Raw genomic sequence first — 16,268 nt, forward strand, 5'->3', positions numbered from 1 at the left:
TCAGTGACTCACCAGTACGAGGTTGTTGACGGCCTGCATGAGCGCGTCCTGGTGTATGGCGCGCAGGTTGTATGTGTATAAGTCAGTGACTCACCAGTACGAGGTTGTTGACGGCCTGCATGAGCGCGTCCTGGTGTATGGCGCGCAGGTTGTATGTGTATAAGTCAGTGACTCACCAGTACGAGGTTGTTGACGGCCTGCATGAGCGCGTCCTGGTGTATGGCGCGCAGGTTGTATGTGTATAAGTCAGTGACTCACCAGTACGAGGTTGTTGACGGCCTGCATGAGCGCGTCCTGGTGTATGGCGCGCAGGTTGTATGTGTATAAGTCAGTGACTCACCAGTACGAGGTTGTTGACGGCCTGCATGAGCGCGTCCTGGTGTATGGCGCGCAGGTTGTATGTGTATAAGTCAGTGACTCACCAGTACGAGGTTGTTGACGGCCTGCATGAGCGCGTCCTGGTGTATGGCGCGCAGGTTGTATGTGTATAAGTCAGTGACTCACCAGTACGAGGTTGTTGACGGCCTGCATGAGCGCGTCCTGGTGTATGGCGCGCAGGTTGTATGTGTATAAGTCAGTGACTCACCAGTACGAGGTTGTTGACGGCCTGCATGAGCGCGTCCTGGTGTATGGCGCGCAGGTTGTATGTGTATAAGTCAGTGACTCACCAGTACGAGGTTGTTGACGGCCTGCATGAGCGCGTCCTGGTGTATGGCGCGCAGGTTGTATGTGTATAAGTCAGTGACTCACCAGTACGAGGTTGTTGACGGCCTGCATGAGCGCGTCCTGGTGTATGGCGCGCAGGTTGTATGTGTATAAGTCAGTGACTCACCAGTACGAGGTTGTTGACGGCCTGCATGAGCGCGTCCTGGTGTATGGCGCGCAGGTTGTATGTGTATAAGTCAGTGACTCACCAGTACGAGGTTGTTGACGGCCTGCATGAGCGCGTCCTGGTGTATGGCGCGCAGGTTGTATGTGTATAAGTCAGTGACTCACCAGTACGAGGTTGTTGACGGCCTGCATGAGCGCGTCCTGGTGTATGGCGCGCAGGTTGTATGTGTATAAGTCAGTGACTCACCAGTACGAGGTTGTTGACGGCCTGCATGAGCGCGTCCTGGTGTATGGCGCGCAGGTTGTATGTGTATAAGTCAGTGACTCACCAGTACGAGGTTGTTGACGGCCTGCATGAGCGCGTCCTGGTGTATGGCGCGCAGGTTGTATGTGTATAAGTCAGTGACTCACCAGTACGAGGTTGTTGACGGCCTGCATGAGCGCGTCCTGGTGTATGGCGCGCAGGTTGTATGTGTATAAGTCAGTGACTCACCAGTACGAGGTTGTTGACGGCCTGCATGAGCGCGTCCTGGTGTATGGCGCGCAGGTTGTATGTGTATAAGTCAGTGACTCACCAGTACGAGGTTGTTGACGGCCTGCATGAGCGCGTCCTGGTGTATGGCGCGCAGGTTGTATGTGTATAAGTCAGTGACTCACCAGTACGAGGTTGTTGACGGCCTGCATGAGCGCGTCCTGGTGTATGGCGCGCAGGTTGTATGTGTATAAGTCAGTGACTCACCAGTACGAGGTTGTTGACGGCCTGCATGAGCGCGTCCTGGTGTATGGCGCGCAGGTTGTATGTGTATAAGTCAGTGACTCACCAGTACGAGGTTGTTGACGGCCTGCATGAGCGCGTCCTGGTGTATGGCGCGCAGGTTGTATGTGTATAAGTCAGTGACTCACCAGTACGAGGTTGTTGACGGCCTGCATGAGCGCGTCCTGGTGTATGGCGCGCAGGTTGTATGTGTATAAGTCAGTGACTCACCAGTACGAGGTTGTTGACGGCCTGCATGAGCGCGTCCTGGTGTATGGCGCGCAGGTTGTATGTGTATAAGTCAGTGACTCACCAGTACGAGGTTGTTGACGGCCTGCATGAGCGCGTCCTGGTGTATGGCGCGCAGGTTGTATGTGTATAAGTCAGTGACTCACCAGTACGAGGTTGTTGACGGCCTGCATGAGCGCGTCCTGGTGTATGGCGCGCAGGTTGTATGTGTATAAGTCAGTGACTCACCAGTACGAGGTTGTTGACGGCCTGCATGAGCGCGTCCTGGTGTATGGCGCGCAGGTTGTATGTGTATAAGTCAGTGACTCACCAGTACGAGGTTGTTGACGGCCTGCATGAGCGCGTCCTGGTGTATGGCGCGCAGGTTCCGCTCCAGTACGGAGTTGTCGTCCGCGGCCTGCGCCTCCAGCCACTTGCACACCGCCTCGTTGTCGTGCTCCCACTGGTGAGACTGGGGGGGGGGGGACAGAATATAGGTATTATGACTTAGAATTTTATACTTTTATAGTAACTATCATAAGACATAGGGCTAGGAGAAAAACATCAATAGGCGTGGCGATGTCGCGCAACCTACTGACATCTAATGACGCGACGTCGCCACGTCTGCGCACGCGTAACTGTTTGACAAGGTACCCGACTAATTTTAAGCCATGGTAGGGGAATGCTGCTCATGAATATGAGCCTCTAGCATGGCTTGAAACTAGTCGAGTTACGTGAGTAAGCCGATAACATAATAATTAACTTTACGATCTTACACCCAAGCAGACTATTAGGTGATGTATCTCCTGATTTCGTCATCATCATATCAGCCAAAGACTTCTATAGCTTCACATAGTTATCTCCCAATAGGCGAATTTGTTTAACATTTAACAAAATCGAAACGAGAGCACGTTTGGCGTCCTGATTGGTTGGTTCATTTGCGGTGGCCAATCAGAGTGCCGAACGCGCTTTCGTTCAACGTGAAGTAAATGATCATATTTATTTTTGCAAATAGGTTACAATGTAAGTCCTTTCCCAGATCATATGATATATTCCATCCAAAGGTTGTCTGGAAGAAATCGCCGTGTGTGATAAGACTGCCCATTGTACTTTAATTACTATTAATTACAATGTAAATGTTTTCTATGTATGTGTGCAATAAAGTATAAATAAATAAATAAGTTTTTTATACGTCAAATCTCTTAAATAACTAGATGAGACCGGTAAACTCATAGTAACGCTACAGAATATAGCAATATAAAGAGAATAAGTTACCTGCGTCTCCCCCCGGTCCTCGGTGAACCACCTGCGCAGCGTGGCGGCGGCGGGCCCCTGCTGCATGGCGTCGGCCGGGCGCACCGCGGCCTGCACGCGCCGCTCCTGCTCGTTCTGCCGCAGCAGCCGCTTCAGGCGCCAGTAGAACAGGCGCCGCGACTCGCGCCACGGGATTATGTCCTACAAATAGTATATCGGTTTACGGCGTATTCCAATAACCTACCGATCGGTAGATTTGCCTACCAGAGGTAGAATTTTGACACATTTTGTATGGAGCTAATGTCAAAATTCTACCTCTGGTAGGCAAATCTACCGATAGGTAGGTTATTGGAATGCACCGTTAATCATATATTACATACATACATGTCGTGATGGTTTAAACTGACATGGTCACTAACACTAACATTAGAACTTAAAATGGGATATTTACCATGTTTATTTTGACCTATATGACTGAACGATTGACGAATGAATTGATGACAATTCATCCGTGATCATGGCGCTTGCAACAGTGCCGAAATATCGGAAACTCATAGACATAAACATGGTAAATATCCCATCTCAAGTTCTTATGTCATATCGTGGTGGTTTAAGACACTCACTTCTCACGCATGAGATCACGAAAACTACCAACGGTAAGTAAGTGTGTGATATTTTTCGAGTTATACGTACTTACTAAGAATATTAAGACACCACTGACAAACGGTGAAGGAAAACATCATGAGGAAACCTGGGTTTATAGTTTCTAATTATAAGTTTGAAATCGCCAACCTTCACTGGGCAAGCATGGTGAATAATGCTCAAACTTTCTCCGTGTGAGAACAGGCCTTTGATCAGCAGTGGCCACTTATGAATTGATGTTGTGATAATACATATTATTATCGTCTCGCCTGTCTCCCAGTGAGGTAGACAGAGACAATGAAACGCCAAATTACACGAGTCTGACATACCATTTTCGTTTTATCTATGTACTTCACGAGGTCACAATCATGATTAATATCGCGTAACAGTTGTCGATTATAAAAGTCATAACTGAGTCTTTACCATAGCTCGAAATTAGTCGAAATTCAATTTGTAATAAGTTGGAAAGAATAATATTGTTATATAATTCAGAACTGCACGGTTAATGCAGTGGCTACCGCGCAACGTGTAGCGGGTTAGATCTACGCACGGAGCAACTGTTTGTGTGATCCACAAATTGTTGTTTCGGGTCTGGGTGTCATTTGTATGTGAACTTGTATGTTTGTAAACGCACCCATGACACAGGAGGAAATCCTAGTGTGGGGCAACGTTTTTATAAAAAAAAAAAACAAAAAAAGAGAATATCGTCTCGTATATTTTTTATTTTTTTTGATATTTTGTTATTATGGTGTTTCATTATTTACACACGCTATTGACATTTATTTAATTTTCTTTCATATATTTTTTTGACATATTGTAAAATTCTGTAAATAAGTTCTAAAGAATAATATTAGATCGAAATTGTCGTGAATGGCTTCGAGAAAAGGATGGTACGGCCGCTTTTTTTTGCTCGATTTGGCGACAGATTTTGTAATTCAACTATTTTGTATTTTTATGAGGTTTTCTGGTTAGTACCAGAACCTCAAAAAATCATAGGGATTTTTTAACCAAGAATTATTCCATTCATCAATTTGTGTAGTGTATAATGTACAACATATACTTACAAATATGCATCCTTTCTCCAACATCCTCTCAGCCGTGTCGTGTAGTTCCGCGAATTGTACCGCGATCTGTGAACAAAAGAAATTGTATTAGACTAGAATTAGCAAACCGTTTCATTATATTTGTTACCCGACTGTAGGGTAACAATACCGTAGGTAAAAGTTACTGTTTTATAATAAACATCGTGAGATATACTAAATTAATCCAGACTACTTGAACTGTGAAATATCCTTCACTAATTACCAGTCACCCTATAATACGAATGATAGGCCAACCGTCCCGGTTAGGTGTATATTTAATTTGGCCCTTGTTTAATATTATTTCAATAAATAAATAGTTATTTGACATACCTGGTGGTAAATAGGACTGAGTTCCTTTTCACGTGCCTTCGCAGTTTTCTCGGCGGCTAGTAGTTCCGTTTCTAACTCACGGACGCGAGATTCCGCTGTAAAAAAAAATGTATATTATTTTAGTTCCATAAGATTAATCGATAAAATTGAATTAACTGGTCCGGGATACGAAATTTTTTTCACTATTGTAATCTTTAAACACAACACTACCTCCCATTAAAGCCGTGGCAGATATTTTTAGAACACCTTATATAGTATGGAGATCACTCATATGACTTAAATAAAACTACAAGTAGTACTCGTCCAGAGAAACGTAATATAACTAAATATTGTAACAAAAACCGAAAATTAAAAATAAAAAATGAAATAAATCAAGTATTAAATTCTGTATGAACAGCTCCATGTTCCTTGACCACAGAAGAGCTGTAATGTTGTAGGTTGTCTAGGAAAATTATGGACATGCGACGCGGTTGTTATAATGATGTATTTGTAATGAGTGTTCAAATTAGATCAAAGAGAATAATGCACTTTTTGGCTTACGTACTGGGTCTCTTTCACTCATTTTTTGTACATTGTCAGCCAAGATAACAAATGTGTGGTTTAAATTAAATCATAAGAGGTTTCTCCATACGGTATATCTATACTAATATTATAAAGCTGAAGAATTTGTTTGATTGTTTGTTTGTTTGAACGCGCTAATCTCCAGAACTACTGGTCCGATTTGAATAATTCTTTTTGTGTTGGTCAGTGCATTTATCGAGAAAGGCTATAAAACATCACGCTATGACCAATAGGAGCCGAGCAGAAGGGGTGAAACTGCGCGGAAGTAGCTAGTACGTTATATGACATATATGTATGTAGATGGTGTTTACCAGCGCGTCCAGCGTCGGTCCTGATGAGGCTCTCGTCCACGGATCCTCTGCGGTCCAGGCCCTTGGATATCTCTTTGATTTGTTCTTTCAGCTCTGTAACAAGAGGAACATGATTAACATATTAAATTTATCTACTAGTGATTCAGTAGTCGATTTTATGTGTGGCGACACCTGACAAGTGACAGATGACAGAAGTCGCACATAGACTATCGACGAATGACGTTACACAATCAACGGATGACGTTACACAATCTTGCATCGCACATGTGAAGTTTACATGCGAATAAACACGGATAGAAAATCCCAACGAACAACAGTTGGGCAGAAAACCCGCCAGACATGATCACCTCGCCTGGTCGGAGGATCCTCCTTTTCTTAGGGAACTTTACTCTCTGTTCCCTAAAGATAAGCGTCCATAGGCATACGTCGCACGCATCGGACGGATCGCATCAAACGGATGAATTTTTCAGTCTGCGTCCACTGTATCGACATGATACCACTTCTACTCGGAATTTTGGTATCGGCATTCCGCATGACGTCATCAGTACGTATCGCATGTAGTCGATGATGCGGTCCGTACGATGCGGATCAGTGGACGCAGTTGTATGAGTTTCTGTACAAGACAAACTAAAATCCGTTGCGTGCGATGCGTACGATGCGGATCAATGGACGCTTACCTTAACGTTTCATGTATCGCCACACCATTTTTTGATTTTTTCTATAAAAAGAACGTCTTCATAGCATAGCTACATACCACATCTTTGGTGGAAAAGCACCTGTACACAAATACGTGTACAATGAGCGATACAGGATTATAGGAGATTATATACAAGTTTGTAAAGCCTTGAGCTGTATGTGTTTGGAATTAAAATCCGTTGCGTGCGATGCGTACGATGCGGGCCTGGGGACGCTTACCTTATATTGTCATGTGTCGCCACACTGTTTTTTGATTTTTTCTATAAAAAGCTATATGAAGTACCTGAGATCCTGGCGCCGGCTCGCTGCAGCTCAGGGTCGAGTCGGTGCATGGTCTTCAGTATGTCTCGCTGCTTGAACTTCACCTCCACTATCGCCTCCGCTTCTAGGACTCCGCCCCTGAAGGAGTACAAAGAGGAATTAAGCTAATTCGTCTAACTGCCGTACTCAGAGACATTTGATGATTACTTAAACTAGTTTCGAAAACAATTACTAAGGACTGGTTTAAGTAACCATTAAATGACTCTGAGTACGACGGTTAGATCTGTTTCGCTTGTGGTACATTAGTATCATCTGGAAATGGAAATCAAAGTGTGTGAGAGCCATGCTTCGGCACTAATGGAGTAATACTACGGCCGAGCAGAAAACAGAAGTGAAACAACACTTGTGTTGTTTCGTTGTGTTAGTGGGGTTACAGGAGGCACAATTACCCCCTTTCCAATCTTCTCAATCCCCGATTCCCTAACAATCTTTAAATTAAGGCCGACAACGCACTTGTAACGCCTCTGGTGTTTCGAATGTCCATGGGCGGCGGCGATTGCTTACCATCAGGTGATCCGTTTGCACGTTTATTTTATTTTATTTATATATTTGACTCACCAACTATTTTTAGTTTACCGGCTTATATAATAAAACACATTTTATAAGAATATTTTTATACTGAATGATGGAGGTACCACATGTTTATGTGTATACCACACCCACAGGAAGACTAGCGATGGTAACATAATAGTGACTCACCTAGCCTCGGGGTCCGCGTACATCTCCATGCGCAGGTTGTTGACGGAGGGGTCGACGACGGCCCAGGCGCCCCCCCTTAGCTCGGCCCCGGGGGGGATGTACACCAGCACGGGGGCCGCGGCGCCGCGCAGCGCGCGCACTATCTCCGCGCCGAACTTCAGGATCTGCTCGTACATGTCTGGGGGGGAGGGGGGAAGGGGTGTTAACGATGGCTTTATGCATGACTTTACTCGATTTTGAATAGGATTTTACTCAAATATATTTTACACTGCCTCTTTAGTCGAGTAGTCACAAGTGCAAGACAAGGGCTCTCGGGTCCGATTCCCGGCTCGGGCAAAGAATTACTAGGCTTCTTTCGGTTTTTAGAAAATTTCATACTGCGTGCTACTACTGAAAAATTTTCGAAATCCCGAAAAAAAGTGCAGTAATACTTCATCCGACCCGGGAATCGAACCCGAGACCCCTTGTCCAGCAGTCGCACAAGCGACCACCCGACCAATGAGGCAGTCAGAATCTTAAGATCTCTAAAGGTGCTCCCACACAGCAGTTATATAACGTTAGAGACTGATTTGTGTTTAAACAAATTATAACAGTAATTGTAGAGTATGTTACACGCTATTGCAAATGTTATATTGTTACACATTGTTGTATAACCGCTGTGTGGGAGCACCTTTAAGAATACATAAAATTAAATTTATACAATACATAATATACAAATGAGTTGTACCTTTCTGCCCGCCGCTGAATCCTCTCCAGTTGGCGAAGATCATGATGGGCAGGCCCTCGCGGGAGAAGTCGTTGATGGCCTGCGCCGTCTTATACGCGGAGTCCGGGAACCAAACCTGCGACCGAATGAAGGGAAATAATGTTTAAGTGATGTCCAATTACCATTATTATTTGATTAAAAGTAAAATGTTTCATTCAGTGACTGCTTCGTGTTTCCAGTGATTGAAAGATCGACTAGCGAGCCGAAGAAGGCTTTTTTTAAAGGGGGGGGGATTATCCAATGACTTCTCCCGCCTTGGGCGAGGCGAGAGGGAGTGTCAGACTCTTACTGGCTAAAAACCACCTCGTTCCTACTCCTGCTTTTCGAGTCGGAGTTTCGGTAACCCGCTAGGTAGTCCGCAGCTCCGGATTAGAACCAGAAGGCTTAGTATGAGTTTGTTATTCGTTTAACGAGATCGAAACGTTACTGTTTTCGGCGCTCTGATTTGTTGATCTATTGAAGCAAGCCAATCAGAGCGCCGAACGCGTTAATGTTTGATTGCGTTAAACGTTAAAATAAAACAAATATTTTACATCACAAAGTCAAAGCTTACTAGAGGCCCAATTACACCCCTTCCCAATCCCCGATTCCCCAAAAATCCTAAAATTGTAGTCCCCAAAAGGCCGGCAATGCACTTGTAACGCCTCTAGTGTTTCAGGTGTCCATAGGCAGGCACTTGTCACGCCTCTGGTGTTTCAAGTGTCCACGGGTGGCGGCGATTGCTTACCTTCAGATGATCCGTCTGTTCGTTTACCTTCAATATTGTAACGTTACCTGTCCAGCCTGCTGCAGCGTCTTGGCCTCGGAGTCCAGGTTGGCGGGGTCGGCAGGGAGGGTGAGTTCCACCGTCCTGGTCTCTACCGCTATCACTCCCACTGGGATACCGCCGAGACGGGCGCGGCCTGGGAGGGGACATTGTATTTTCATATAGGGTATGAAGTCACTTGGTGTATTCAAGACGGTATAGTTCTTATATAAATCACTACATAATGGCTAGTAATAATAATAAAATTAAAAGTAGCCTATGTGTTATTCCAGACCATAATCTACCCCTATTCCAAATTTCATCAAATTCAAATTCATTTATTTCTGCGAATATAGGTACATGTAGATCATACATTATTTAACAAAAAAAAAAAAAACATTGACTATATCCTACCATAAGGCTTGCAAAATTAAGTTCAGCTATTAAATACAGAAGAAATAGATAGAGGCAAATATACAAAGCAATTTTGAATAGAACTACGGTATTATGTTATAATTTCTTTTCTAAAACTTCTCTTACGCTATAATATGCCTTTGACAATAAAAATAACATCTCGATATCTTCAGCCGTTTTGACGTGATTAAGTAACATACAAACAAATACATAAACTCTCAAACTTTCGCATTTATAATATTAGTAAGATATATTTGCATAACCCATGGAGTGTTCGGCTCCCGCGGTCGCGAAACCCGGTAGTGATCCCGAAATTATTAGAATGTTTTTTTCATTCCGACTTAGGTTAGAAAACATGATAATTCTCGTATTTCCCTTATTTATATGTTATAAATTATACACCATTACAAAGCTAAGAATATGGGTCATGATTATAGCGTATTGTTTTAATTCCTACATTACCTTTTCATGACGAAAACTTGAAATTATTTTCTTTGTTTATGTTTTTTTGTAGGTTATCCATAACCTTTTTGCCACAAAACTTCACAATTATTAACAAAAACCACAATTTCACTACATCGGCGGTAACACTAATACATTACGCGATGATTACATGCATTTATTTTATACAACACTGGCTAATAACTTTACAATAAGCATTTGTTTACAAAAAAACAAAACACACTTCACAAGTTCACCGGATTTCGAAAATGGCCGACAATATTTTCCGAGAAAGAGAATAAATTTAATTTTTAAATGTTGTTGCTTGAAATATTTAAAAAAATTAAGTTATTATGTTGGCTAAACTGTCACTTGTCTATGCGGCCATAGAAATATTTTTTACGTCAACCAATCACAGTAGTAATAGATTTGAACGACTTGAAGTCGGCCATACCGCTTATGTTCCAACGTTGGTGCATAAGGCACGTCGGGTCCAAATCTCTTACGCACCACCGTGTGTGCATATGACACTCCATGGGATAAATACCTTGATTGTATATGTATTATTATATATGTATCAATAGTATACAGTCCCCCCTTACCAGTGATCACAGTTTGTGCCCAGGGCTGCATGACCTCGTCCCAGGAGCCGGCGTCGAAGAATCCCCCCCTGTGGGCGTCCCCCGCCAGCATGAGGCGGGGGTCGTGCGCCGCGCGGGGCGGCACCCACTCCACGGGCCGGTCGATGGGGTCCGACGGACGCATTATGGGGACTAGGCTCATCTTGTCCTGGGGGGGAAGAAATAATATAAATAAATAAAAAAATAAAAATAAATAAATAATTTTCAGGTATTTAAGTGTGATTGAGTTTTTTAAGGTCTTCAGTGAAGTTTGTAAAGATATAAGGACCCAATTGAAGAAAAATTGCTGTATTAAAATTTAATAATGCATTTATTTAATGCAATCTAAAAAAAAATGAACATGTAACCCCCAAAAAGAATAGGTAACCCCCACTTAATCTCTTTTATATGAGACCATAAAACAAATTACTGACCCCATCTTTGTATCAGAACCCTGAAGCTTTGACCCCCAAAACTTACTTAAAACCCCAAAAGTCCCATTTTACACCCTCAAAATAAACGACCCCAAGCTGATCCGGAGCTGCGGACTACCAAGCGTGTTTACCGGGACTCCGGCTCGAAAAGTAAGAGTATAGGAACGGGGTGGTTTTTAGTCAGTAAGAGTCTGAATATACCTCTCGTCTCGCCCAAGGCGAAAGAAGCCATTGGATGATCCCCCCCCCCCCCCGAAAAAGCTCACCTTAGGCACGAACGACAGCCATCTGAGCGCAGTCCGAACAGCCTCCAGGTCGGTGGGGGCGACGGCGTGGGAGATAATTTTGACCCCCAAAACAAGTAACCTCAACTCACCTTAGGCACGAACGACAGCCATCTGAGCGCAGTCCGAACAGCCTCCAGGTCGGTGGGGGCGACAGCGTGGGAGATAATTTTGACCCCCAAAACAAACGACCTCAACTCACCTTAGGCACGAACGACAGCCATCTGAGCGCAGTCCTAACAGCCTCCAGGTCGGTGGGGGCGACGGCGTGGGAGATAATTTTGACCCCCAAAACAAGTAACCTCAACTCACCTTAGGCACGAACGACAGCCATCTGAGCGCAGTCCGAACAGCCTCCAGGTCGGTGGGGGCGACGGCGTGGGAGATAATTTTGACCCCCAAAACAAGTAACCTCAACTCACCTTAGGCACGAACGACAGCCATCTGAGCGCAGTCCTAACAGCCTCCAGGTCGGTGGGGGCGACGGCGTGGGAGACCCCGTTGTGGTGCAAAAACAAATAACTTCAACTCACCTTTTTTTTTTAATAAAAACTTTGCCCCACACTAGGATTTTCTCCTGTGTCGTGGGTGCGTTTACAAACATACAAGTTCACATGCACATGACACCCAGACCCGAAACAACAATTTGTGGATCATACAATACCTTAGGCACGAACGACAGCCATCTGAGCGCAGTCCTAACAGCCTCCAGGTCGGTGGGGGCGACGGCGTGGGAGATAATTTTGACCCCCAAAACAAGTAACCTCAACTCACCTTAGGCACGAACGACAGCCATCTGAGCGCAGTCCTAACAGCCTCCAGGTCGGTGGGGGCTACAGCGTGGGAGACCCCGTTATGGTGCATGACCTGTTGCCCCCCCAACTGGTTGTTGCTGGCGTACACCGGCCGGCCCAGCACCTTGTTCAGCGCCACGTAGCCCGTCAGGATTATGTAGGAAGATTCCACTTGGATCACTCGGTGGCCCAGGCTGGAGGGAAAATTATAAGTTTTACTAAGTTAAAAAAAGTTATGGAACAATGCAGTAGTATGTAATATAAGTATGTAATATAATATATATAAGGGGGCAAAGAACATCGTTTTTCCTGCGGGTCGCGAGACGCGGTCCCCATTTTCACCGGGTCAAACCCGAGAACGAGAAACCTCAACATAACACTTTTAATGTGAATTATGTGTATAACCCATAACACTGCTACGGGTTTCCTCTACAAAAAAAGAGGCTTCGAATAAATCTTCACGCTTGGCGAATAGGTTGGAGAGTTTTAAAGGATATAAAATGCCGCAGCCCGGTCTGTTTTAGGTAGTTCCTCCCTGTCCCCGATCCCCCCAAATACCGGCAACGCACTTGTAACGCCTATTCCAAGTATCCATGGGCGGCGGATTACTTACCATCAGGTGATCCTACTCGTTTACCGGCTTATACCATAAAAATAATACTTACTGCCGTACTCATAGTTATTTAATGGTTACTTAACCCAGTCCTTAGCAATTGTTTTCGATACAAAATCGCTACTAAGGAATAATTTAAGTAATCATAAACTTGATCATTAAATGTCTCTGAGTACGGCAGTTAGTTGACTTACACCCGAATACTGAAATGCTACTCAAATTTAAGTTGTACTTAAATCTCATGCTATCCCTGTTATTTACAAAGAATTTGGAGGGACAGAACAATATTTGAGAGCGTTTTTAAATTGAGTTACGTTTGAGTATTTGACCACTAGCTACTTCCGCGCGGTTTCACCCGCTCTGCTCGGATCCTATTGGTCATAGCGTGATGTTTTATAGCCTATAGCCTTCCTCGATAAATGCACTATCCAACAAAAAAAGAATTATTCAATTCGGACCAGTAGTTCCGGAGATTAGCGCGTTCAAACAAACAAACAAACAATCAAACAAACTCTTCAGCTTTATAATATTAGTATAAATTAGACTTACCGTACTACATAAGACCCGATGCCGATAGCCCGGCAGGTGACGATGGATATGGTGACGATGTCCTCGTACGCCTGCGCCGTCTCCCCGGCTATGAGGCCGGCGTCGCGGAGACACTCCACGCCCAGGCCGTCCTCCTTGCCTGGGGGAGGGGTTAGTATATTTATGCTAAGTATACCATATACATAACACAATAAATATACATAAATATATAACATAACGATTAATAAAAAAAAGAAGATTTTATTAACTATCGTACGACATACTAAATTAACTAAAAATCACAGTTTACTCACGTATTATTAATAGAGAAAAGCTCTACTAGTTTCGAGTTACATAGGGACTCTTCATCATGAGCAGCGTGCGCAGACACGGCGGTAAACTAGTAGAGCTTTTCTCCATTAATAAACCGTGATTTTGAGTTAAAGACAATAATGTTGCCCTATCCGCACTAGGATTGTCTCTTGTGTCGTGGGTGTGCTTACATACATATAAGTTTACATGCACCTAAACCCGAAAACACAATTTGTGGATAATACAAAGTGTTCTTTCGTGGGGGAATCAAGCCCGCTACACGTTGCACGGCAGCCAGTTGCCCAGACACCGCACCATCCGTGCAGTAATTTGATCTGGACTCTCCCTCGAGGTCAGTTAGAGGCACAATTACCCCCTTCGCAATTCCCCAATTTCCCAACAACCCTTAAATTCCTAACCCCCAAAAGGCCGACAACGCACTTGTAACACCTCTGGTATTCCATAAATCCATGGACGGCGACGATTGCTTACCATCAGGTGATCCGACAGCCCATTTACCTCATACCATAAAAAAACATCAGAAACTCACCAATAATATCAGTAATCTTGTATCTGGACTCTCCCTCGTCCTCAATGAGAGTGGTCTTCACAGACCCGAGTGGGCCCAGCTTGGAGTACGATTCCGGGGTGAGGTAGAGGTATTTGAATCCCCTTTCGGGACGCTCCGAGTCAATCCAGGCTACGTTGAACTCGGATTTGACTTCTTCGGCGACTCCTATACGGGCACCGGAGTTTACGCTCACGTATACCTGTTATAAGATTTATTTTTAGGGTAAATGTTAGGTGATTGTGCGAAATAATTGAATTTGTTTTGATAAATAAATGTTATGAAAGGGAGTCGAACCACGGACCACTGATGTAGATCAGTGTATTAATATGAAAGGGGGGGGGGTCAGGGAGTCAATCCACGGACCACTGATGTAGACCAGTGTAAGTTAATTGAATTATAAATAAAATTTAGTTATTTTTCAACATTATACTTGGCAAGTACGTCTTTATCAGTTACATGTGAAAAAAATGTATTGCACACTGCACAAGTTTATAAACCCCGGTTTTGCCCGAAAACTGTCGAGCGTCCTTGAAAAAGTGACGTGTAAAATTAGTAAATCTTACAAAAAATAATATACAAATTCAGAGCGCAAATTTTAAATATAATAATAAAAATATACTCGTATTTATTTAACTCTAAAACAAATAAAATTACAACTTACCCTAGGTATTTTCAATTCCCTCGCGTAAGCTGACGCCTTGTAATAGACCCAGTCTTCTTGTGGTCCAAACGACCCCATGTAGTATGTGAGGTCGTTTGCGATCAGGATGATGTCTCTGCCGTCGGGGCATTCCGGCGTGTACAGGGTTAAACGCCACGCTACCATACCGACCTGGGGACGAGAAAAAGTAAACGGTTTGTTAATTTTGACCCCAGTAAGCATTGAAGCGTGTTTTGACGGGGCTCCGTATAAAAAAATGTTTGGAGGTCACTTTTTTGAGAGAAAAGAAAGAAGAAAATTTTGCCAAACCCTTGCAACTTCTATGTACCAGGATCTACAGTAGATAAAACCATGAAAACACCGGAACATAGAAGTCCGATGCGGCCGGCGAGTGCGCTTCTCCCAGTTGTGCAGTCTCTTTTGTGCCTTAAGGCAAATCATTCTGTCTCCTGCATTAAATTCACCAAGGGAAGAGGAAACTATCGTTTTCTTTTTCTTCTCCTCTGATAATATCTTCTGATTTATTTCGTTGCGGAATCCAAGACAGTCATTCATGTCCCTGGGACGTTGGACTTCAGTGTTCCGGTGTTTTCATGGTTGTATCTACTGTAGATCCTGGTGCACAGGAGTTGCAGCGGTATGGGAGGTTGTGGCGGGTTTGTCCCAAAAAAGGGGGGTTTAGAAATAAAGACTCACATTATTCTGTCCAGGCAGCCTGGTGACTTCGACGACTCGTCTCTCGCCGTCCGGTTCAATCACCAGCTCTACCGAGTTCATCACGTTGTCTGGTGGCGGGCCTGTGGTGATTACAATAAGTGTGTTAATATTACAACTGTTTTAGTATAATTTTAATGTAGAAGAGCCATTCTTCAGCTGTATCGCCTCGATCGAAGTGATACCACCAAAGTTAAATAATTTATTCCAATTAAACCATAAATAGATACTTTTGAAATCTCAACAAATAAAGAAATAAATGACCCACGATGCGAAAAAACGCTGTGTTTTTATGAATCTGTTTTGTATAAATTATTGTTATTATTGATTGGAAAAATGTATCAGAGAAATTGTAAACATATATATTTTTTAAAAGAGTAATGAATTGAGTTTCTTTTTGGTTCTTCTCCATTCGAAGCTACACTTTGGAACGAGCACCTAGCGTCACTGACGGACAGACTGACAGACTATGTATTATTTATTTCTTTATTTGTTGACTTTTCAAAAGTACCTTAAAACGGGGTGAATAGATGTCAGAACATTTCCCAAACATCTATTCACCCCATTCCTGTTTATTCGCCCTTTGAATTCTATTCATCCTGTTTTACCGCTACCTATTTATGGTTTGATTGGAATAAATGATTTGGCTTTGACTTTATTAT

General features: G+C 43.6%; 1 protein-coding gene across 8 annotated transcripts in view; it reads right to left on the bottom strand.

Annotated features, from left to right (window-relative positions):
* Positions 1-16,268, bottom strand: part of LOC118280471 (acetyl-CoA carboxylase) — a 124,540-nt gene that overhangs the window by 22,432 nt on the left and 85,840 nt on the right. For 4 of the 8 annotated variants that reach the window (XM_050701735.1, XM_050701737.1, XM_050701739.1 and 1 more), the window contains 14 exons: positions 15,589-15,689; positions 14,893-15,063; positions 14,211-14,430; positions 13,370-13,508; positions 12,188-12,401; positions 10,678-10,864; positions 9,250-9,377; positions 8,437-8,551; positions 7,710-7,887; positions 6,973-7,088; positions 5,994-6,086; positions 5,122-5,216; positions 4,774-4,839; positions 3,089-3,268 (listed from right to left, as the gene is read on the bottom strand). In XM_050701735.1, the coding sequence (XP_050557692.1) occupies positions 3,089-3,268; positions 4,774-4,839; positions 5,122-5,216; positions 5,994-6,086; positions 6,973-7,088; positions 7,710-7,887; positions 8,437-8,551; positions 9,250-9,377; positions 10,678-10,864; positions 12,188-12,401; positions 13,370-13,508; positions 14,211-14,430; positions 14,893-15,063; positions 15,589-15,689 (2,003 nt within the window). Of the gene's footprint in view, positions 1-2,144; positions 2,286-3,088; positions 3,269-4,773; positions 4,840-5,121; positions 5,217-5,993; positions 6,087-6,972; positions 7,089-7,709; positions 7,888-8,436; positions 8,552-9,249; positions 9,378-10,677; positions 10,865-12,187; positions 12,402-13,369; positions 13,509-14,210; positions 14,431-14,892; positions 15,064-15,588; positions 15,690-16,268 lie in introns of all 8 variants that reach the window. The other 4 variants (XM_050701734.1, XM_050701733.1, XM_050701738.1 and 1 more) reach the window with 2 other exon arrangements.

This window comes from Spodoptera frugiperda, chromosome 21 (assembly GCF_023101765.2).
Source record: "Spodoptera frugiperda isolate SF20-4 chromosome 21, AGI-APGP_CSIRO_Sfru_2.0, whole genome shotgun sequence".
Classification (NCBI taxonomy): Eukaryota; Metazoa; Arthropoda; class Insecta; order Lepidoptera; family Noctuidae; genus Spodoptera; species Spodoptera frugiperda.